The 25,284-nt window shown below is 46.4% G+C and overlaps 1 protein-coding gene across 5 annotated transcripts in view; it reads right to left on the reverse strand.

Annotated features, from left to right (window-relative positions):
• Positions 1-17,331, reverse strand: part of plekhh1 (pleckstrin homology domain containing, family H (with MyTH4 domain) member 1) — a 47,040-nt gene extending 29,709 nt beyond the window's left edge. For 2 of the 5 annotated variants that reach the window (XM_018734261.2, XM_018734254.2), the window contains exons 1-2: positions 13,739-13,827; positions 5,321-5,485 (exon numbers count right to left, since the gene is read on the reverse strand). In XM_018734261.2, coding sequence (XP_018589777.2) covers positions 5,321-5,485; positions 13,739-13,759 — 186 coding nt within the window. In that variant the 5' untranslated portion in view covers positions 13,760-13,827. Of the gene's footprint in view, positions 1-5,320; positions 5,486-13,738; positions 13,828-16,534; positions 16,567-16,761; positions 16,782-17,002 lie in introns of those variants that run through there. The other 3 variants (XM_018734269.2, XM_018734277.2, XM_029258663.1) reach the window with 3 other exon arrangements.
• Between the last annotated feature and the right edge of the window lie 7,953 nt (positions 17,332-25,284).

A 25,284-nucleotide genomic window follows, 5' to 3' on the forward strand; every position in this document is an offset into this window, starting at 1 on the left:
GTCCGGCGACTCAGAGGGGGGAAGCGGTGTTCCACGAACACTGTTTACAGTGGAAGTGGTGCGCTGCTGACCTCAGCTGAGGATGTTCTCGGGCGGTGGAAGGAGTACTTTGAGGATCTCCTCAATCCCTCCGACACGCCTTCCGTAGAGGAAGCTGAGGCTGGGGACTCGGAGGGGGACTCGTCCATTACCCTGGCTGAAGTTGCTGAGGTAGTCAAAAAACTCCTCGGTGGCAAGGCTCCGGGGGTGGATGAGATCCGCCCCGAGTTTCTCAAGTCTCTGGATGTTGTGGGGCTGTCTTGGCTGACACGCCTCTGCAGCATCGCGTGGAACGGTGCCTCTGGACTGGCAGACCGGGGTGGTGGTCCCTCTTTTTAAGAAGGGGGACCGGAGATTGTGTTCCAACTACAGGGGGATCACACTCCTTAGCCTCCCTGGGAAAGTCTATGCCAGGGTACTGGAAAGGAGAATCCGACCGATAGTCGAACCTCGGATCCAGGAGGAGCAATGCGGTTTTCGCCCTGGCCGTGGAACGCTGGACCAGCTCTATACCCTCACTAGGGTGCTGGAGGGTTCGTGGGAGTTTGCCCAACCAGTCCATATGTGTTTTGTGGACCTGGAGAAGGCATTCGACCGTGTCCCTCGTGGCATCCTGTGGGGGGTACTTCGGGATTATGGGGTTCGGGGCTCGTTGCTACGGGCTGTTCGTTCCCTGTATGACCGGAGCAGGAGCTTGGTTCGCATTGCCGGCAGTAAGTCAGACCTTTTCCCGGTGCATGTTGGACTCCGCCAGGGCTGCCCTTTGTCACCGATTCTGTTCATTATCTTTATGGACAGAATTTCTAGGCGCAGTCAGGGAACGGAGGGTGTCTGTTTTGGTGGCCGCGAGATCTCGTCTCTGCTTTTTGCGGACGATGTGGTCCTGTTGGCTTCATCGAATCAAGACTTGCAGCGTGCACTGGGGAGGTTTGCAGCCGAGTGCGAAGCGGCGGGGATGAGAATCAGCACCTCCAAATCCGAGGCCATGGTTCTCAGTCGGAAAAAGGTGGATTGCTCCCTCCGGGTTAGGGGGGAGTTGCTCCCTCAAGTGGAGGAGTTTAAGTATCTCGGGGTCTTGTTCACGAGTGAGGGAAAAATGGAGCGGCAGGTTGACAGGCGGATCGGTGCGGCGTCCGCAGTAATGCGGTCATTGTACCGGTCTGTTGTGGTGAAGAGGGAGCTGAGTCGTAAGGCGAAGCTCTCAATTTACCGGTCGATCTACGTTCCTACCCTCACCTATGGTCATGAACTCTGGATCATGACCGAAAGAATGAGATCGCGGATACAAGCGGCAGAAATGAGTTTCCTCCGCAGAGTGGCTGGGCGCACCCTTAGGGATAGGGTGAGGAGCTCAGTCACCCGGGAGGAGCTCGGAGTAGAGCCGCTGCTCCTCCGCATCGAGAGGAGCCAGTTGAGGTGGCTCGGGCATCTGTTCCGGACGCCTCCTGGACGCCTCCCTGGGGAGGTGTTCCGGGCTTGTCCCACTGGGAGGAGGCCTCGGGGCAGACCCAGGACACGTTGGAGAGACTATGTCTCCCGGCTGGCCTGGGAACGCCTTGGGGTTCCCCCAGAGGAACTGGAGGAGGTGTGCGGGGAGAGGGAAGTCTGGAGTACTCTGCTCGGACTGCTGCCCCCGCGACCCGGCCCCGGATAAAGCGGAGGAAGATGGATGGATGGATGGATGGATGCAAGTTACCTTAAAGTACCTGTGATCAATAAGACCTCAGTAGCAGGTTGTGCCTTTCATTATAAAGCACCTAAACTGTGGAATCCTCTACCAATTACTGTCAGAAATGCCCCGTCTTTTTCTGTCTTCAAATCCAGACTAAAGACTTACGTGTTTACCCAGGCATTCCACCTCAAAATGTAATTCCATTTGCCTGCGTTTGTTTTTACCACCTTTATACCAATGCATATTAAACTGACTTGTTTCAGTTACGGGGGTGCGGTGGCGCAGTGGGTTGGACCGCAGTCCTACTCTCCGGTGGGTCTGGGGTTCGAGTCCCGCTTGGGGTGCCTTGTGACGGACTGGCGTCCCGTCCTGGGTGCGTCCCCTTCCCCCTCCGGCCTTACGCCCTGTGTTGCCGGGTAGGCTCCGGTTCCCCGTGACCCCGTAAGGGACGAGCGGTTCTGAAAATGTGTGTGTGTGTGTGTGTTTCAGTTACAAATTACTAACTCTGTTCTTTCTTTTTGTTGAGCATTGTCTCCCTACATAAGACATGAACAGGCCGGCCAGTGGTCACAGACGCATCCCATGCTGACTGAAGATGATGACCAACTGCCATGATGGATGAGATGTATCATGCTAAGCTGGGCATTCAAGCTACCATATAACAACAACATCATTATCGCTTGTAAACTGGTTCAAATTGTTACTTAATCTAGAATGCCCAGGAGGGGTGGGCAGCCACTGGCCCTTGGACCCCCAGAGGTTTTTTCTCCCTCGATTTTCAGTTGGGAGTTTTTGTTCCTTTCCTCTGTGGCCAGTAGGCATACTTATAGCTCCATAAAAGAATTATATTATGATAGTCAGAAGTCAACTGTCTTCTTTGTTTCTTTATCTGATGTATTTGTTTTTCTTGCCTTATGCCTGTGTTGAAGCGCTCTGTGTCACTGCGTGAGAAGAGAGCTCTATAAAAATAAAATGAATGAATGAAAAATGAATATATGGTTTAAACCTTTGAAAAAACCTTTGAAAAAAAACTCTCTGGTTCTTGGTACCTCCCTTTCTTATCCCCGCCGACGTGTCAGTTCAGGCAAGGCTGTGGCCTGGCGAAGGACTGGTCAGTGTGTGCCAGTACAGGCGGCCTGGTCAGTAGACAGACACAGAGACATAAACACTGAGACACAGTCACACATTTATGCACAGTGGCACACACAGAGACATTCATACACATACAAATAGATATGCTCAACCATTCACATATAAGCACAGATATGTCCACATGCAAGCACATGCGCGGGCACACACATACTCGTGTGGGCACATATGATCTGAGTGGATGGCAGCTCTCAACTTTCACATCAAACCACGCCTTGGCTGCTTCGCTTCCTTCCTGCCTTCCCTTCTACTTTCCCGCCTCCGCACCTGTGGTTTCAATCTTACAGTGGTGTGTTTCCACAGAACCAAACTCAGCATCTGCTGAACCTGCCCTCTCTTTCCAAGTCCCAAGAGTATAACTTTATTGGACTAAGAAAGGAGAGGCCCGCAAACTACAAAATTCAACCCTTTAAAAGCCTATTAAAGCCATTCTTGAAAATTCTCACTTTTTATTTGTTTATTCTAAAGGTAAGCATGGAAGAGCAAAAATGGTCTTAGCACGAGAAAGTAAGATTAATGGTTTGGATCATTCAGACTTGAACATACACATTTAAAATGATTTTAATACATTTAGAGCCATAGTAAAAGCCGTAACCTTCCCATACTGAAGACAGTCAGTTTCCAAAGTGCTGGAAATAAGCAGGAGGCATGAACCAGCCACTTATCCTGGCAAGTGAAAAAGACATAACTGGATAATCCAATCCACTGTTATCTGAACACCCCACAACACAGAGGAACATGGGCTCTGCTCCCAGAAGGCAGGTGTCCTCAGATGGGAATCAGAGGCCTGGTGAAGGAGGGGCTCCCAAGCTGGAGAAAAGGAAGGTCTAACACAAAAGGAGCTCCCTGTACTCAACAACCCAACAACGGGATCTCTGCTTTTCTGCCAGTTTTATCCTGATGACAATATTCTGCTGAAGACATTACAAAGAGGAATGCAAACCAAAAAATTTAACATGAGTTTCTTGATTTTGAACCAGCTGGTGGGAGAGGTCTGTGGAAAATACTTACTCTCTTGAATACAAGGCTATGGTAAAAATCTGAACAGAAATTCCAAGGGATCAGACATAGATGAACTCAAGTTCAAACCCTTCACACAACCAAAACCCCTCACACAAAATACTCCTCTTCTGTCCTCCTTGTTTAAAGACAGGCAGGTCTGGCCTCAGAGGAAGGTCAGTATTGGGAAAGTGTTTAGACCAACCACCATAGTTCTTTGCAGCACTTTCCACAAATCTCAGTCTTTCATTAAGATGTCTTAAATAAAGTGTCAAGTGCGTGTTACTTGTTCAGAGAAGGACTTTAAATGTCTTTTACAGTAAACCCATGCTTGATAAATATCACACGAAAACCACTTTATAGCCTACTAAGCCTGCATACGATTTTAACCTACAAGACTCAACTAGTAAAACATGTTATTGAGAATTGCTGACAGAGGCAGTGTGGGTGGTTCTATGTTAATCCTTTGCACCACTGCTGACATCATTTTATTAAGCTAACATTTTCAGATATAAAGCACTTTACTGTAGAAGCACACTGCATTCAACGAGTCAAGTCGTAATTTATGCTCTTGGAGAGCGCCACAATTAAATACGTGGTAAAATGCAGTTTAATTTGACTTTCTCTTATGTAATGCCAAAGTGCATAAATAAATTCTTTATATGTCCTTGGTTACTTAAAATACCACTTTAATCATCGGTTCCACATTGTCTTTTACATCACAGAAGCTGGCAGCTGTAACACTCAGTTCTGTTTCAGTGTATCACGACCACATGGAAGCAGGTCAGAATCATCCTTTGCTCCTCCCACGCCAACTTGCACACTCTGTGTTTACACTCAGATGCACATTCATGCAAGTCAGTGGTTTTGCAGTGCAGGGCCCTTTGCCAAGTATCACAGTTAACCCTTTTTCAGAGCATGGCAAAACGAAAAAGATGCATAAGTTAAGGAAATGTATAATGTTCTCATGTAAATTTACTCCTCCTGCTACTATAATCAAAGTGTCTGCTAAATAAACAGTAGCAGTAATAATAATAATAATATGATTAACTATTAGGTTATCCTTTAGATGTTAACTGAAATGCTTACTAAGTATTTATGAAGGGTCCTGCCACTTTGCTATAACTTGCAGTTCACAGATTTGGTTCACTGATTACTTCTGTTGTCATTCCCAATACTGTGCCCACAGAATTCCTTCCTGTTAACTTGTATGCTGAACTAATAAAGTGATCTTATTATTTAGCTGCTGAGAAAATGCTTTTATCCAAAATAAGTTACGTAGTTTACCGTTTATTAAACTTTATATTTCATACAAGCAACTGAGCAACAACCTTACTTAAGTGTAACAGCGGTCCTTTGTCAGGAGTATACGATGAGTCACATGACTGAAGCGGTTCACGCTTTAGAAAGAGAGTGTCGCTACAGGAACAGGGTGCCGGCACAGAGTCCGTGCAGTCTCACCTTCTCTGCCAGCAGCTCTCGGATCTTCACTGCCTGAAGGCGGAACTTGAGCAGCTGCATCTCCAGGGCGACGCAGCGCTTCTGCCAGTCCATGCTGTCGGTGCCGACAGGTTCCGTCCCAGCACTCTCCATCAACTCTGCCATTGGACTCAGCTGTCCGTAGCCCTGCAGCAGGAACACGCAGGTCATCGTCAACATTCCCCAGGTGGGTAACTGATGTAAAAATTTCCCCAACAAACCATTACCAAACAGCCAGGTCCTTTTATTAGCCTGACATAAAAACGACAGAGGAAAAGGACACAGACTTCAAGAAGATCAGAGCCTTGTGAATCTCAAAACAAATTCATTTTCTTTTTCTCTCTAAGAGCACACACTTTGTTAAAAGTGTTAATGTTTCCCCTTTCATTCCTGTACATCCATAAACACTCAAGCAATGTTCCCCAGTGCAGAAGTAAACAAAGGACAGGCTGTTGACTTGAACAACAGACAAGGCTGGTCTAAAGAAACACACAAAGTACCAAGAGGGGCTATTATTTCATCCTTTTTCTTCTTCTTCTAAATGAGACTTCACATATTTTACCTAGGAAACTGCAGGAGAGTGATCTCTGCCGCTATGAGCTCATGATGACATTGTTAAACAAAAGCTTCCTGTTTGAGTTTGAGAGGACCGGACAATTCTCTCACACAGGCGGGTGTGTGTGTGGCGGGGGGGCTCTGTTACAGACTTAAGCAAGGCCAAGAAGGTCTTCAGTGTTTGGAGCAGGAGAGGGTGAAACACTCCCTCATTTTGCTGAGCTGGGAATATGTGCCACCTGCCCCCTACACACACAAACAGCCCTATCAGCTCAATCCCTTCTCTACAAACCATGGGTAAAACTGGATGTACTCCATCCCAATAGGGCTGAGTGTCTTTCTGCCTGTCTCTGTAATTCTGGTATTGGAAATTTGACTATAGCAAAGGGTGAAAACAACATCTAAAACCCTATGTGTGCAAATGCAGCGAGGGAATGTTGTTTCTATCTGGGTGAGAATAAGCAACATTCATTTAATGCCATCAATTACTGTCACACTCACACCGCTAATGACTGCTGTGACTTGTGTCACCGAACATCACCTATGCGTCACTGAGAAACACTTACCTCACTTCACGGTTACAGAACATTCAGAAAAATACAATTATTTATGAGATAATTTAAACTCCTCATTATCTTCACCAAAATATTTATTAAAGACCATTTAAATAATTTTTACTTATGTTTACAGCTGCCACAAACAAAAATGCATCTGTAATTCAGTGATGAAAGGCACTTACCACAAGTAGGAAAAAACACTGGCCAATGTTTAAACAAAAATATTAATAAAACACTGATGCAGAAGCAAGACCAAATAGAAACATAACGCAAAAGAACAGCATAATCCGAATATCCTTAAAATTTGCGCAGTCTAGTTATGTAACAGGGACAATAAAGTCACTTTTTATAGATTAATTGCACTTTCTGTGGAAGAGATCCAAAAGGACTGGAAAACCATGCTCAAGAACAGCTGAAGTTTCAGATTTTGTTTCAGCATGCTGCTCCACAATTATTACAGCAATAAGCATGATCTTAGAGACAATCAAAGAAAAAATGAAAGAAGCTATAAAAAATCTGAATATAGACACACACACACACACACACATACACACAATCCTGGAAAATGGTTGCGGCTTACATAGCAATATTTTTCACTACAGACCTTGCATATTATTCACAGAAATCAGAGGCCACGAGGAACTGTTTAGTCTAAAATTGCTGGGGGTGGGTAAGATTCATCAGAAAGCTCCAGCCTTTCTGAAAGTGACGGAACAAGCTCTTCCACAACCCCATTTTTATGCTAGTGCCCAGGGGTCAGGGAATAGAGAAAGGCCCGTAAGACAGACAGCAAGCGAACTGCGGTAAGTGTCGAGGGGGTAGGAAGTGAAGCCCCCCAACGTCACCCACCCAGAACCTGGGTGACAGCTGGGAGCAAACAGACCATTTGCTGGTCAAACACTTTCAGCACAGATCTGCTAATTTCCCCCTGAGGACAAAACCCGTAAAAATCCATCACACTTGAGAAGTCTGCGCTGCTGGAGAAGGTGAGGAGGGGGTTATAGGTTGGGTGTTTGGGGTGGGGGTTGGGAGACTTGGATAAGTTCCTTTGATATCAGATCTATGGAAAGAAAGCAAAAGCTGCACATAACATGTAGATTAAGGACACGGACTTCTACAAGGTTGTAACCTGTATGTTAAGACTATAATGCACGGTAAAAACATTAAATAATCATCCACTGATGCACTGCTTCTAATGCTGGAAAGCAGACAGATAAACAGATGAGTCCCTGTAGCGTCCGGACGGGAGTCCGACACGGACGCGCGTTGCTATTACGTCCAAACACAGACGAAATATATAATGACTTCACGTGCAGTGTGAGGTTAGACGTGTACGGTGAATATTGTAAGACACTCGGTGGAAGTGAAACAAGAAACACGAGACCAGGAAACACACACGGTGTTGGAACTACGGTGAACAGTGAAACGCTAATCTGTGAGTCTGACCGCAACCCTGAGACGTGACGAAATACCGGACAGGAACGATGGACCAGGACTGAAGAACAAGAGGCAGGAACTGACGGGACGGGCACTCGGGACTGGAACATGCACACCTAGAAAACAAACTGAGGGAACAAGAGCCTACCAATCGCCAACGAAGCACAAGAGAACTGCTGATTAAGAATCCGCGACTAGTTCTGCTCCGCTGGCTCCTTTTATACCTCCATGTCCTACGAGCCTGTGAGGTGATAGGTGAGCGTTAGCTAGCGGCACTGAGTGGCGCCGCCTCTGACCAGGAGGGGCAGTGACCCCGTGGGATGTGACAGTACCCCCCCCTCCAGGGGCGGCTCCAGCCGCAGAACGCCGGCGGGTAGGCGGTCGCCCCCGCCGTCGCGGAGCAGGCCGATCTGGATGACACTCATGGAAGTCCTCAATAAGAGCTGGGTCCAAGATGTCCCGTGCTGGTACCCAAGACTGCTCCTCCGGCCCATAGCCCTCCCAGTCGACCAGATAGTACAGCGTACCCCGTCTCCGTTTGGAGTCCAGGAGGGCCCTGACGGAGTAGGCAGGAGAACCATCCACATCCAACGGTGGAGGTGGAGCAACTGCTGGGCTCTGCAGGGCGGAAACACAATGGGGCTTGAGGCGCGAAACATGAAACGTGGGACAGATACGATAACGCGAGGGCAACTGAAGACGGTAAGAAACCGGGTTGATCCTCTTCAGGATCTTGAAGGGGCCGATGAAACGGGGGGCAAGCTTCTTCGAGGGCAAATGCAGTTTGAGATCCTGGGTGGACAACCATACTCTCTGCCCTGGCTGGTACAATACAGTCCTACGCCTTTTGTCGGCCTTCTCCTTTTGGTGGGATACCACCTCCTGGAGACGGACATGTGCGGATTCCCACACCGACTCACTCCTCTTGTACCAGTCGTCCACAGCTGGCAACCCACTGGTCTCCATCGTCCACGGGAACAGCGGAGGCTGGTAACCGAGCACACACTGGAAAGGAGTTAAGTTTGTGGACGAATGGACCAGGGAGTTCTGGGCGTACTCTGCCCAGGGGAGGTATCTGCTCCAATCCGCTTGATTCTGAGCACAATAACTCCGCAGGTAACGTCCAACCTCCTGGTTGAGGCGTTCCACTTGCCCATTAGACTGTGGATGATACCCAGAGGAGAGGCTGACTGAGACTCCTAAGCGGGCAAAGAAGGCCTTCCAGACTCTTGAGGTGAACTGGGGTCCCCTGTCCGAGACGACATCCTCTGGCAGGCCATACAGCCGGAAGACATGTTGGAACAGCAGTTCCGCGGTCTCCAGGGCTGTAGGTAGACCTTTCAGAGGAATCAGTCGACAGGCCTTGGAAAAGCGATCTATGACGACCAATATGGTGGTGTTTCCATCAGAACACGGAAGATCAGTAAGGAAGTCCACCGCTATATGGGACCATGGACGGTTGGGAATCGGGAGTGGCTCTAAAAGCCCTGCTGGCAGCTGCCGTGGGACCTTGGCCTGGGCACATGTGGTGCAGGCAAGGACGAAGTCTCGTACGTCCTGTTTCATGGATGGCCACCAGAAGCGTTCAGCGAGAAGCTTCAAGGTTCGGTTGACCCCTGGGTGTCCTGTACTTGGACCATCATGGGCCCAGTGTAGGAGCTCGGACCGAACAGTGGACGGGACGTATTCTTTGTCTTGGGGCTGCTCGTTGGGACCGGGTTCTTGACGTTGGGCTGCTTGGATATCGTCCAATAAAGCCCAACGGATAGGAGCCACAAACTGCGTCGGGGACAAGATGGTGTCTGGTGGGGAGAGCTGAGGCGATACCTCGAACAAACGGGACAGGGCATCGGCCTTGCCGTTCTTGGAGCCAGGACGATAGGTCACCGTGAAACGGAACCTGGTGAAGAACATGGCCCACCGCGCCTGTCTGGAATTGAGCCTCTTTGCCTTCTGCAGATACTCCAGGTTCCGGTGATCAGTTAACACTAAGAATGGGTGCGTAGCCCCCTCTAACCAATGTCTCCACTCTTCTAAGGCCATCTTTATGGCTAAGAGCTCCCTGTTTCCTACATCATAATTCTGTTCAGTAGGCGACATCTTGTGTGAGAAATACGCACATGGATAGAGCTTCAGGGGACTTCCCTGGCGCTGTGAGAGCACTGCCCCTACCCCGGCCTCAGAAGCATCAACCTCCACAATAAAGGGCAGTTTGGGATCAGGGTGCTTCAGGATTGGGGCAGAAGTAAAACGCTGCTTTAGGTCTTCAAAGGCCTGACTCGCCTCAGGAGTCCAGGTCAGGCGCCTAGGGGCTCCTTTTAACAGCGCAGTCAACGGGGCTGCAACGGAACTGAAGTTCCTTATGAAGCGCCTATAGAAATTCGCAAAACCTAGGAACCGTTGCAGGTCCTTTACTGTCTTTGGCTGAGGCCATGACAGAACTGCCGAGACCTTCTGTGGATCCATCGTGACCCCGTTGGGTGTTAGGATGTACCCCAGGAAATCCACAGAGTGCACATGGAACTGGCACTTCTCCCCTTTCACGTACAGCTTATGTGCTGCCAGCTTTTGCAACACCTCCCTGACATGTCCAATATGCTCCTCACGGGACCGAGAAAAGATCAGGATATCATCCAGATACACTAATACTGAGCGATTAATTAGTTCTCTGAGTACTTCATTAACAAAAGCCTGGAATACGGAAGGTGCATTCGCCAGGCCAAAAGGCATGACCAGGTACTCATAATGGCCGAGGGCGGTGCTAAAGGCGGTCTTCCACTCATCCCCTTCCCTAACGCGAATCAGGTTATATGCACTCCTAAGGTCCAGTTTAGTAAAGATGGTAGCACCGGAAACCTGTTCGAGGGCCGACGTGATAAGAGGCAAGGGGTGCGGGTACTTCACAGTAATGGCATTTAGCCCCCGATAATCAATACAGGGGCGCAAACCCCCGTCCTTTTTCTCAACAAAGAAAAAGCCAGCGGAAGCTGGAGAGGTAGACGGCCGGATGAATCCGGCTTCTAGTGCCTCCGTTATATAAGCCTCCATTGCCTGATGTTCAGGTTGAGAAAGAGGGTATACCCGCCCCCTAGGGGGTGTAGTGCCCGAAAAAAGATCTATAGCACAATCCCAAGGTCTATGAGGAGGCAGTTCTGCAGCCTTGTGTTTGCTAAACACCGCCACTAGATCTGCATACTCCCTTGGAAGCTGCAGGGGAAGATCTGCATTAGGGCTCTCTATGGATGTGGAGTTACAAGACGTCTCCAGGTGTTTGGGACACTGCTGTCCCCAAGACAGCAGTTTCCCCTCACTCCAAGAGATAATAGGGTCATGGGTGCATAACCATGGATATCCCAAAATAATGGGGTTATCAGGGGACTTAATCAGATAGAACCATATCTGTTCCTTATGGAGTGGCCCTACCTGCATAGTAACGGGCTCTGTGCGCTGTTCTACACGCCCCGACCCGATTGGAGCGCCATCAATAGCTTTAATAGCCAGGGGTTTTGGGCATCGGGCACAGGGCAAGCCCCAGGACGCAGCCATATCATGATCCATGAAATTCCCTGCAGCGCCGCTGTCTACCATAGCTTCCGTCTGCTGCTGCTGGAAACCCCAGGATACTGTAACTGGTAATGTCAACAGGGAGGTATGGAGAGATACATCACTCACCAGTAAGTCGGTCCGTTGGGATCCACGGGGTGGCCGCACTGGACAGGAAACCTGAACGTGATCCGCAGCTCCACAGTAAAAGCACAAGCGTTGCAGAAAACGGCGCCTCCTTTCCTCCTCTGTCAAACGCCCGTTACTGAGTCGTATTATTCCCTGTCTGACGCACTGTTCTTCGAGCCCTGCACAGCTGACAAGGTTGCGTGCTTGAGCCGGCTCACTGTCCACAGGGCTGTAGGGCACCTGCTGCCCTGGCGGCGTCGGGGTCCGGCTGGACCTGGAGTTGCTCCGGTAATCCGGCGAGAACTCCTGAGAGAGTGGTCTTGACAATCGGGGGCTGGATGTCTTCTCCACTGGAGACCTGGAACGCACCTGAAAACTCTTGGTGCTGGGGAAGAACTGTCTCTCTGTCTTTCTGTCTGGGCTAGGGGGTGACTCTGGAGAGTAGGGCCCTGGGAACAGAGAGGCTGGACTGGAGATTGAGTATTCTGTGTAATTCTGGTTCTCACCTCTACTACCTTGCAAAGCCTCCGGGAAGGGAACGGACAGCTGCTCAGTAGCGCTGATCCCATTGGTCTGCACAGGGCTCGTGGGCTCCGCGCGAGGACCCGAGGAAGCATAAAGACGATCAAAAAGACATGTCCGCCAATCATCATGCGTTTGCGAACTGGTCGGATCGGCGCCCCGCCCACCGCGACCGAGGAGTCGTGTCAACCGCCCCAACTGATCTGTGAGGCGGCTAGCGGCATTTGCGCAAACCAGGAGCCGTTCTTGGTTCGCCTCTGTCAGATCCGCCAGCTCACGCCATTCCGCTGAAGTCATATTAGCAGGCGGATTCTTCTGTAGCGTCCGGACGGGAGTCCGACACGGACGCGCGTTGCTATTACGTCCAAACACAGACGAAATATATAATGACTTCACGTGCAGTGTGAGGTTAGACGTGTACGGTGAATATTGTAAGACACTCGGTGGAAGTGAAACAAGAAACACGAGACCAGGAAACACACACGGTGTTGGAACTACGGTGAACAGTGAAACGCTAATCTGTGAGTCTGACCGCAACCCTGAGACGTGACGAAATACCGGACAGGAACGATGGACCAGGACTGAAGAACAAGAGGCAGGAACTGACGGGACGGGCACTCGGGACTGGAACATGCACACCTAGAAAACAAACTGAGGGAACAAGAGCCTACCAATCGCCAACGAAGCACAAGAGAACTGCTGATTAAGAATCCGCGACTAGTTCTGCTCCGCTGGCTCCTTTTATACCTCCATGTCCTACGAGCCTGTGAGGTGATAGGTGAGCGTTAGCTAGCGGCACTGAGTGGCGCCGCCTCTGACCAGGAGGGGCAGTGACCCCGTGGGATGTGACAGTCCCCACATTGTACTTGAGGACCAGCAGGTTGCCTTGCCTGCTGTAGTGCCCTTGAGCAAGGTGCTTACCCTGACTAACATCAGTAAAAATTACCCTGATGTAAAAAAGAGATAAATGTTCGTAAGATGGTTAGTATACAAGCCTAACTTGTAAGGTTCTTGGATAAAAATAACAATTAAATGAATAAAGTGCATAATCTCCATTTAACATTTTTTAAAAAAAATTTCCAAGCTACAGATGTGCAAGTGAAGTAAAAAAGTAGTTTACATTGCCTTCAGAAAGGAGGCGCACCAGATGAAATCCGACCTAAACTGGGGTTTACAGTGACGTTTGCTCTCTGTAGGATACGGTACAGGTTCTGATTCTTCATTGAGAACAGCGAAGAACCGGTGGCCCTTGGGAAAGTCAGAACTGCTGCAGATATGGGCTGGCAGGCTCGTGGGTCCCACAGGGATTATCCCGACTTGTCCACGCCACATTATCAGCCTAAACTGCAAGGCAATGGCTGCCACAATAGCTACTGATGGACAGCTAGACCATTGCCCAGATTATCCACACAGCAGGCTGGACTCTACAGTCCAAGAGCTATAGAAACAGGGGTCTTTGCGACCTTCACCACTGAGAGCTAAATCACAAGCCCTCGTCGTGGGAGAGCCATTCATCAAGAATAGCAAGAATGGCGGCAATGAGGGAGCAAAACATCGAAATACAGCAATAGCGGTAGACAATCCTGACACGGAACAACCTTTAAATTTGTGAGGAAATTGTGACAAATCAATATGACAACACCGAAACCAACCGTACCTTCAGAAGTACAAACCACATGGATCATAGCCTTGCTGAAGCACTTGTTCAAGTGAATTTTCACAGACTGGACTGTCCTGGGCCAAAAGGAAAAATTAACCATTGGAGCCACAGGTGATGCAGTTTGAGAGAAACCTGCAAGCTTTGTGCTATTTTTCAGACCTTTTGATCAGACCAGGGAAGCTTCAAGGGCTCACTGACTGGACAAAGCCCTCTGGAGCATTATGCATGCCTAGTCCTTGAGCCCCCAAAGCCATTCTCTCCTGACACTTTTCTGTGCACAGCTGCAGTGATGTCAGCTTTTAGGTGATTCAATGATATCATTCCACCGGACATTTCAAATCCCTGTTGATGCCGTTCTTTCCTTTCCTCATTGTCTCTGTCAAGACCTGGATCACTTTCCAAGAATTTGAGGGGAAAGCACACACTCAGGGGGGCTCATATGTTTTAATCTGGGATGGTCTTTGTGAACTCCAAATAGTTACCAAGAGGAAAGTGGGACAGACTGAAGAGTGTAACGACAGACTGACAACAGTCTCTCATAAAAGCTTGTTCTTAGGGACAGGCCTTCCTGCACATTTGATGCCAGGATCACTTCAGATTTATTCTGCTCATGTAGAACTGACTTCTTAACAGAGTTATGGCTTTTTGTTTCATTTCTGTGCTTGACTGTGGGTTTTCATTCCCATGTTGCATTGCTTCCCTGCATTCACTAAAGCTTGGAAACTGAAACAGGACACGCTCTGGATACAACACACCACTGCAGTCCTTCACATGATACTTAACCTTTGACCTGCTAGCCTGAGCATACGGCTGTAACGCACTATTGCAGTGGAGATACTGTAGCCTCCTGGGTAAGGGTGCGGACTCTGACTAATTCCTTCTGGTGTCAGTCCTGCAGAAGTCAGTATGCTCTGTCAGCTGGGTCAGGTCAAGGGATGTTATAATCCTTCCCCTGTGTTCCCTTCTGCAATACCTTCAGAAGACAGGACCAAGTCCAGCCACATGCAGAGTTCTCCAGGATAATAATATACTGCAAACACATAAACTATAAATAAAATGTGACACTTCAGTCACTAACTTTTTTTTTTCCTAAATACTTCACAGAACTCATTGGTTTCTGTCCCAAGGAAAAGCAGTGATGTGTCATGTTCACGGACACACACACACACACACACACACGGGTTTAGCTATCATTGTAGGAACTTCAGATTGACTCAATTTTAGCGCTGTAAATAATTCCCCACCAAACAAAACTCAACAACAAGTTTGGGCACTTAGTTAGATACTAAGTTAGTACTGTACACTTAATTACGTAGATAGTTTTTTTAAATTATCTGTTTACCTAACGAGGACTATATTCAGAGTTTTATAATACTGAAGGGGCATTTTACTCAATAAAACTTGCCCAAAGATCAGAAAACATCTACAAACACATACACTCAGATGTTTAGGTATCACATGTAGAAATAAAGCAGATAAACACACAGTGATATTATAGACCAGTACTCCACAACTCATCCTACATCTGTATTTTACTTACAGCAAACAAGGCCAACGAGTGGGCTTAAAGACCCCCACCCCTGCCCCTGGCCACCACCACCCCGCTACCATGAGAGGAACCAGTGATTAAAATGTAATGATACGCTTCAGTGAACTGGACACACTGATTATCAGCAAGATCTGTAAATATAGCTCAAGACATTCCACTGCATTGAGGTGTAAACATCTTCAGCACTGTTCACCACACACTCATAAAACACTCAGCTGCTCACCATGCAGCAGCGACTGACTAAATGTGAGCAGAGGATATTACGAATGATGGCCAGTTGGGCTTAGTGGGCAAAGAAAAATCTAAAAATGTGCAGGTATTAGGTTTTTTAAAAAAACTGCACACTTTACTTTCTATGAAGAGGACAGAAAAATTGCTTGTTTCGGCAGAGAACCGAAAATTAATTGTTTTCCAGAAATAAAAAGCGTACATGTCGCCGGGGATCCCAGAATCCTTGGAAATATTTTTAGTTAACAGAGAAAAAAACAAGCTATAAATTAAATGTCACCGTGGGTTTAGTAATGTGATTCAATGGTGTTGGACCTATACCAGGATTTCATCTCAGTGTAAAATAAGGAACATGATAAGAAAACTGCAACTTTTAAAATCCCCCCTGAAAAACCATGCAAAGACAAAAAAGACAAGTTGTGTCTTCACTTGAGGGACCGACCAAATTGCCTACATTTTCTAGGCTTCATTGCATTGTTTTGTCAAGTAACCATTAATTACACTGCTTATGCATAAAATTAGTTAGAAACAATACACCTTTGTCCATATAACCTCTAACATATCATACATTCAGCCAAAATAGCAATTTCCTGTCAACTCACAAAAGCTCATGTACGACCTGACCATGACAGAACAATTAAACCAGGTAAAACGGATATTAAAAATGAGCCCTTTTATCTTTACTAGCCCATCACTTTTTAAAGGAGTGATACTGTGGAAAAGGTGTGTAGTGTACAGATGTTTAAGCCCTCACCCTCCAGGTCCCCTGACCACAACTTTAGTCAGAGCCCTCTTTTATTAACTTCTATATACCTGAGAGACACCTTTGCCCACGTGCCTGGGCAGCGTAAGATCGTGAACTTCAACAAAGATCTGCGCATCTATATATGCGGAAGGCGTTTTAGTGTTTCAATCAAAGTCAAACCCTTGATCAGAAGTACAAGGAAGGGCAAGAAATGGTTTGGAACCACAGTGCAAGCCGACGACGGCTCTTAAAAATCAGGACACAATGATACCTCGGGCTCGGTGCGGTGGTCCCAAACCTCTCATCCACCCCAGTCTTCCCGACACAAATAAAAATTCGCTCAGCTAACGGAGCGGAGAGCTTGTTTGATCGCTTCACTCAGGTGTAAGTTAATGCTGCTGCTGCGGCTGGGAAGCAACACACACACACACACACACACACACACACACACACACACACAGACACACACACACAGCCATACACAGCGCGCACACGCACGCATAAATAATCGGCTTGGGGACTCGAGCCTGCCGCGCTGCGCTGGTCTCCTCGTGGATCTCCGCTGTCCTGCGCTCTAGAGCCTCAGTCTCTCCCACTGACTCCTCCTTGGAAAGCTGAACTCTGCTCCTCCAGCCGCTCGCAACCACACGCGAACATCTCTCTGAGCGCAGTCTGCTGCGTGCCAAAGTTTCCCTAAAAAATATCCACCGCGCGCGATTATTCATTATTTATTTATTACCTCGGGACTCTCGGTGCGTTGCGTCTCCGTCCACTTCACTTGCTTTAGACCGTGATCATCATCACACGTCTCCGCACGAGTCACATCATTCACGGCGCCCGCACCTTCACCTTCCTCACACTTGTCCGATCCGTCCGAGTGCGTGTTTCTCAGAATGAAGGTCGCTTTCACTGCGTCTGCCCAGTGCCGTCCTCCTCCTGCTCCTGTCCTCCTCCTTCTGTCCTCCTCCTGTCCTCACTGTCCCCCCACACGACACACGCAGCGATCACACGAAGAAATCGCCGGCCGGTTCCTCCCATTCAGAGGGATCAGTCCGTGTTGCTTTAAAAGGCGAGATTGAGGATCGGATTACACACACACACACACACACACACACACACGCCCCCGTGTCCACAAGATTGAAGATACACAGGATATTGCATCAGAGATTAAGTTTTCTTGTATTTCATTGAAAAGTGAGTTACTCTGTGTCTGTTACCTCCAACAAGAAATGCAGCTCTGTGAGTTTCCATCGCTATAAACATACTCCTAAACCCTAAAATAGTCTGCCGTATCCGAGCAGTTAGTACTTACACTTTTCATCATACGACCCTTGAACATCATTAGTGTCATTCATACAGACGCCAATGACAGTTAGTTAAAGAGGAACGAAGGTGATTTAGAATATCTCCGTTATAAATTCTCAATGAACAGATACATCATCTAGATCATTTATTAATCCTGCTGGGATTAATATAGTATTATTCTATACCAACCTCCTCAGCAGAAATCTGTTTTACAGTTTTAACTAGCTATATTCCATGAATGCATTTTTGTTGTGCCAGTATAAATTTTCTTTAGCTGAAAGTGATTTACAGTGTTAGCTGTGTGCGCTAAACAGCATACATACAAGCCCTTACCCATTTATAGGGCAGAATAGCTCGCTGTAGTTGGTCAGGACAATTTCTTGCTGCTGCTGGGGCAGGGGTGGGATTCAAACCAGAAACCTTCAGACTGTTAGACAGCGGCCCCGCCAAGGACACCACCTGCTGCTCCATAGATACACCTTCGGCTGCAGAAAACCCAATGAAAATACTTTTTGTGTTCAATGTAACATTATGGATAAGTTTCTTGCTTCAGTGCCATACCCATAAACACTATTGTATCTTTTCAAACAGCTTCTTTCTATGTCAGAATTATGAATTCAGTAGCCCTAAAGCTTCACGGGGGTATAAATGGGGGCTGTAAACCTGGATGGGGGTGCAGGGTTCGGGGAGGGGGGTGGTGGCATCTACATCTAGTCCAGCATCTGCATAATATAAACCTGCACTCAGAACCGATCGCGGTGGAAAGACAGCTTGGCGGAGCTCTGAGAAAACTTTTCTTTGCGCTGTAAAAAACTTGGCAAATTTACTTTAGATTCTTTTGTTTTACTGCATTTGACCATCACTGCATTACATGCAAGTGACAGATTTGTGCCGTTAAAAAGCAGGGAACTCGTTCTCCTCTGGCTCCCGCCCTTGTGGATGGAACGGAGCGGTCAACCAGTGAAAGGAGTAAAAGGGCAACACTGACGTTCGCTGGAGGTCCGGTTTCTTCTAATGGTCGAGTCTACTGGTGCCCGCTGTATGACATCCGTCCATCGCTTAGCTGATACTAAAATGCAGTGTATCTTATGCCGAATGCAGCTTCACAGCATATTTGTATGTGGCGCTAGAGATGCTGTGCCCTTCTCCAAAGGTACTGGAGAAGCACCCTGCCTGGGACTCCAACCAGCGCCTTCAGGAATGAAAGCACAGTGCCATGTAAAAGTGAACTCGAGGCACACATCAGTTCTGAACGTTTTGACAGTGACCTTTGGTAGGCTTTCAGTATTACCCTGGTGATCGTAACACTGGTACAACGCTGGATTGACACTTTTTTACTGAATAAATTATCAGTTACTATAAACAAAAATGGGTGGCATATTAGGGCAGCGAGTAGCACTGCTGCCTCAGAGCGCCTGGGTGGTGCGAGAGAACATGGGTTTGATCCCTGCTGGATGCTCTGGTTTCCGCCCACAGTCCAAAGACTTTCAGTTCACGTGACTCTAAATTGCCCCTAATGTGTGAGTAAGCATGAGCATATGTGGCTACCCTGCAATGGACTGGCATCAAGTCTAGGGTGTACCCAGCCTCCTCTGCCTTGCACCCAATGCTTCTGGGAAAGGATCTAGTTAACTGTGACCCTTCTCAGGACAAGCAGCTATTGAAATCAAATTGATGGATAAATGAAAATGCTTAACAAATTAAAAACAATACATTCAGCAGGTCCAGTTATGGGTCTGCCTTCAATATCACATTCAGAAATAAGTATTACTTAACAAGAGCGTCCTCACTGACCTGTTTCAAACACGATCATTGGACATGAACTTGGATGAACGTTACAATATCCAAAAGTACTATTTCAATATTGCAACAATGAAGTGATTCACTTGTGGCATATATTTTTTTGGTGACTGTCCTAAGACCCTTGCAAACACCCACACACAGTCTGAAACTGCTTGTCCCGAGCAGGGTCACGGCAAGCCGGAACCCAACCTGGCAACACAGGACGTAAGGCTGGAGGGGGAGGGGACACACCCAGGAAGGGACGCCTGTCCATCGCAAGACACCCCAAGCAGGACTCGAACCCCAGACCCAGCAGAAAGTGGGACCCCACTAAGCCCGCCGCCCCACTGAGCCCCTGCCACAAATACCCATGAACCCTAATTTGGTTGGAATACGTGTTTGGGAATCACTGTCAGATGGGCCCCACCATACAGGGTTCCCATATACTCAGTTTTTATGGTTTATTTTGGACATGCCAGTGTGTTCCTTTCTTATATTGCCCCTGTTTATTCATCCTAAGTATCTTTCAAAGTTGATCTAACTGAATTTAAGGTGTCCTCACAAAAAAACGGAAGAAACTGAATAAGTCTGCAATCTTTTCAGTAATTTATGTCACATTGGTACCCGTTATTCTGCTATACAGTATGTTCTTTCATTACACAAGCATTTTGATCCATTCTTGTGTAGCTGAGATCCCCATAAATGCGTAATTGGTGCTAAGTATGCTTGCATGTGTATGTGCTTAAATAGTAGAATTCTCTGTGTGTCTGTATCAGGGGCTTTTGCGTTTTATAGAGATTTTGTATTTTTCCAATTTGAAAAAAATATAGATATAAAACCAGATCAAGAAGTGGTCAGTGTTGTGGTCCTTTCCAGTGGCCCTCTCCCTCCAAAGTACTGGCAGCAGCGTGTTACTGTGATGGTGGTTGGAATCCCAAATTTAGCAAGGGCTTTAAAAAGTCCACGTTAGGGAATGAATCAGTACCCTCAGTCAAAACAACCAATGTAAATCCAGCTTTGTTTACATGCCTGCTCCACTCCAGCAATGCGTGATCTTTATGGGTGTGTGAAGGAGATTTACTCCACTGAATACCTAGAGCTCATCTCTGCCCTTTCTGTGTTGGTTGCTGGTTGTCAGCATGAAAATGCTCTTGCAGGAGCTTATTTTAAATGTGTACTTGCTTCAGCATCAGTCATAGTTTTCTGGGATTTCCTGCAGGGCAGAAGTCGAGCTGTGAGAGGTCTTGTGGTTGGTGCGATTGGTCAGCCCACGTAGTTATGTTCTCAGTGCTAAAATGTAGGTGTTATGAAATATAACAATATACAGTATCAAGTGGAAGTTTTAAACAAAAATATATCAGAGTACTTCACGTAGTCATATCTTCAGTATGCAATAGCTATTGTGAGTTAACGATGCATTTCACAAGGTCTTACGAATAATGTCCATGTTTTTACCATAAACTAAAAAATGGTATAGCATTGCTTATTGTCATGTATGTCTATTTTTATGATTATTATTTTTATTTTTATTTTTATGAGACAGATGGTAGTGTAGTGATTACAGCTGCTGCTTTTGGATCCAGCAGTCCCAGGTTTGATACCCACCTCTGGCTATAGTATCCCTGAACAAGGTACTTACCCTAAAATTGCTCCAGTAACATTACCTAAATGGGTAAATATCTGTAGGTAGAGTAACATTGTAAGTCGCTTCTCGGAAAAGCATCAGCTAAATGTAACTTATAGCGATAGAATACAAAACTCATTTTCTAATTGGGTTCGTATTTGAGGGTTTTGACCCACGTCCTTAATGAGCTAATTGTCCCAATACTGTTCATATCACTATTTTAAATATGAGGTGCACCTTAAAGAAAAGTTTCACATTTTATAGAGATTTTGTATTTTTCCCATTTGAAAAATTATAGATATAAAACTAGATCAAGAAGTGGCCAGTGTTAAAGTTTCAAGAAAACCTGAAAACTGAAATAATTAGGCAATTAAAATTTTCTTTAGAAATTTCATTTATAGAAGAAGCTTTGTCAAAAATTGTCACAAATTGTCATTTCGTGAGGAAATTCTGTTTTTCCTTCAGAGTTTTACAGATATGAGTTTAATGAATAATGTTTTTACTACTTGATTATTTATTTTTGACGTATGGGTCTGAATGAAAACCAGTGGTTATGTTCTATAAAGTGAATCTGAGACCTACGATCTAGATTGGATGTAAAGGTGGATGCCTCAATTCTGTCACAGTCTCCACTCGAAGGGAAAACGCAAATCACTACGGTGAAATTTGGGTTCAATTTTGTGTCCGGTCAGATTTAGTCTTCTTTTGTGTATTTGTTCATCTCATCTGGCTGCATAATTGTGATAGACCTGAAGGGCAGCGGTTCAGCTGTTTTGTTCCGTCTTTAACAGTTTTCTTTCTCTGTCTTTAAGAAAGGTTCCTTGGGGAATAAAACCCAAGTAACACTTCCAAGTAAAACAATCAGCTCTGCATACAGACAGCAGGAGTGCGGCGAGTCAGTGATCCTTAAATCACAGACTAACAGTTAAAGGGTGTTTAGCTTTCTCACAGGTATTCATTACAGACAACTCCACTGCATTTTGGAAAGGTAATGTTATTGTCTGTTATTGTCTCCTCCATGTGTTTTCTGTCTCCTGACCCTCTTGCCTTTGGAAAGAGGTTCTTTTGATGATGACCCAGATCCCGGCGCAACCGCACTCCCTCGGTCTTCTCGATCTTCTGAATTAAGAGCCGCAAAAGGTGTCCCAGTCAGAAACCCCCTATTTTGGGCTGATTGATTGGTCAGCAGCACCAGAGCCCCATATTTTCCAGCTGATTGATGGACTGCAACTTGTAATTATCAGTCCATGACTTGTTGACTGAGCAGGACTGGGAAACAGTAGCACTTTATAGTGAATCCTGGAGAGACGTAGATACTGTACTCTACAGTCCACTATGGGTGAAGGACGTGGTAAATATAGTCTTTAACATACACTGATACACAATGGTGGATATAGTCTTTAATATACACTCCACGCTGTATAGAAACATAATGTGAGCACAACACGGAACTTTCAAAGACCAGCTTTGTGGACAGAGGTGTCTACCTGTGTCTGTTTGTATGTCAAAGACATACTGCAAAGGGAACCGGGTGTGTAGACTGAGCAAATGGGCCGAGGGTGAATAAGTGGCAGAATGGGAGTACATCACGGAAGTAGCTTCTCTTCAGGGTATTCAGGATCCTGGTAATATTATTTGGAGTCACCAACACACTTCCAACACATCCTCATCCGTGACTCACACGGTGTAGCGTAATTTCCAAGAACTAATATCCACTGTACTGTGACTAAACTATGATGCATTTAGGATCTGAGATCTGGCTCTGCTTGCATATGTCTAACAAAACTATTTGTATTTTAGCAGCTGTACCACTGCGGTTGGGCTATTGGAGAAAAGCAGAAAATGTTACACCGAGGATGGAGCCACAGTGTCCACAATGCTACTCCTTTAAAGGAAAGATCGTTTTAAACAGCCTATAAGGCAGTATTTCCATCTAGCTGTAACTTTATAAGGTTGTCGTGTTATGAGAACATTACCTGAACAGTAGCCATGTGTCAATATAGCATAAGATACGTTGCCTTGATTGTGATAGGAATTATCCAACCTGCAGACAGGTTGTTACCTGAAAAACTGGGACTCCTCACATTGTTAGGTTGAGTTCTTAGTCTCGTTCATATTGTCTTATGTCCCACCTCTAATTTTTTCACTAAAGTACAGAGTGACGGAATCAGAATAAGAAGGGCTTCCCTTCTCTACAGTATGCTATGAGGCCTTGGGCATAGTGTTTGATTAAATAGCAAATGGGTAGGAATAAATTTCTTTTAAGAGACAACATAGTAGACGTGTAACACCCAGGCGCTGTATGAACACTTTTGTGTCATATGGCTTTTGCACCTTTTGGATCTAGAGTGGGCAATAGAGTGGACAGGTCATTCTAAAACATTACCATATTATGGTGTCTACTCTATGTCACTGTGTCTACTAATCACTCTGAAGACCACATTGTCCAGGCCATCAAAACATTTTAAAGTCATTAAACTGAAAAATACAAGGTTCACTATTTTCCCTCGTTAACCTTTCTGCATTTTTTAAATGGTTCTAAACACAATATGTGAAAATTATACAAATTCTCTAATGAGTCACTGTGAAAACATTATCAGAATCAGAATGAGGTTTTATTTGCCAAGTGTGCTGACACGCACAAGGAATTTACTTTGGTGCTTGGTGCTTTCAGTATTACAGACAATAGACAAGACAGACAGTTGACACGGACACGCTACACATAGCCTACAGAAATTGTATTTAAAGCAATGAACTGAATATACAAATATTACAAGTAACAAACTGCACTCTGCAAAAAATTTCTTCAAATGAGAACTCAGATTTTATACTTAATTCCAGCGCAAAATGTAGAAAATAATATTTAAGAAATCTACGTAGGCCATGTGCCAGTGTCATACCACATGATTTCATTGGTATCAAGAGTAACAACCTTTATGGCTCAAAGCTGCAGTAAGTATATTCTACAAGAGCATATTTAGTCCTCTCATGCCTTAGCAATGAAACATTTACATACCTCACTGAGTGGTAGGAAAAGGCTTACATCCTCTGGGTCATGAAGCCATCACTTCCAGATGGAGACCCACTGCTCTTTGGCTTACAGGAAGTGGGTGGGTGGTTGATGGTATACCACAGAAAACCATGAATGGGCCATTTCCCCACATCATGACTACGTTTTACAGCTTGGTACGCTGCAGAAATGTTTCTAATGGCGGGAGGAGAAAAATGCAACATGCAACCATGAGCAAGTCATTAGTGCAGTTTATTCATTCATTAGTGCCCATTATTCATTCACAACAGAGATTACACTTACACTTCATGGCTAGCGATGTGTTGAACTGTACCTTTGTGTTCCTCCTCAACATCTTTCCTTTCATTTCACACTTTCAGACTCCATTGTCTTCTTGGGAGCCCAGTATGACTATGGCAAAGACTGAGGCATCACCGTAAATGAGATATACAGAATTGTAAAAGTGTCGCCCACCGGTCTGCTCTCCAGCTCTCACTCACTGCTTTCACGTGGGGGGCAAGAGAGGATGAAAAGATGGTCGGTGCTGTTGTTTGGTCGGAGCCAGTTCCCCCTACGTACCCGCCTCCACGTAACAGTAGTCTGCCTGAGGTGTCTCGAGTTCTGCTGAGGAATGACGGGAAAGTGGGATTTCACTGACCAAGGAGGGAAACGAGATGTAGGAAGCCAGGGAAACGGGGTTGGCGCTGGAATGGGGCGGCTGGCTGGGGGGGACGATGATGATGGCTTTCCCAGACTCTGGGAGGTGGAGGAAATAAATGCTGGAAAAGTGGATGGGGAAAAAAATAGCAGAGTTTACAAACCTGAGCGAGGCGCCTGCTTCAGTTTACACAATAATATGTCTAGTAGAATGTCCCAACTCCTCTGCCCAGCAGCCACTCCCACTCCTACCACCGACCATCAACCTCACACATACCTTCACCGAGCACTTCATCCCCGCATGACCTCCAGCATCTCTCGGTGACTGTGACCTCAGCCTCCACCACAGTTCATCCCTGCAGGATCATTACTACCCTACTGTCTCCACATGCTGCCTTGGAAATAGTACAACCCCTACAGCAGCAATCAATCTTTCTTACATGGTAAATTTACTCAAATGCACGCATGCCGCCACATTACCAGTCTTTACAACAACTGCATGGTTTTGTCCAGTCAGCGACATTTAACCGTTGCCTTGTGCGCTCCACAGAGATTCTGATCTGAAGTTCCGATCACACTGATGTCCTGCTTGTAATAATGCTTGTTCACAGTGGGCCTCCAGGCAGAAGAAGCAGTCCTTCCC

Source organism: Scleropages formosus, chromosome 15 (assembly GCF_900964775.1).
Source record: "Scleropages formosus chromosome 15, fSclFor1.1, whole genome shotgun sequence".
Lineage (NCBI taxonomy): Eukaryota > Metazoa > Chordata > Actinopteri > Osteoglossiformes > Osteoglossidae > Scleropages > Scleropages formosus.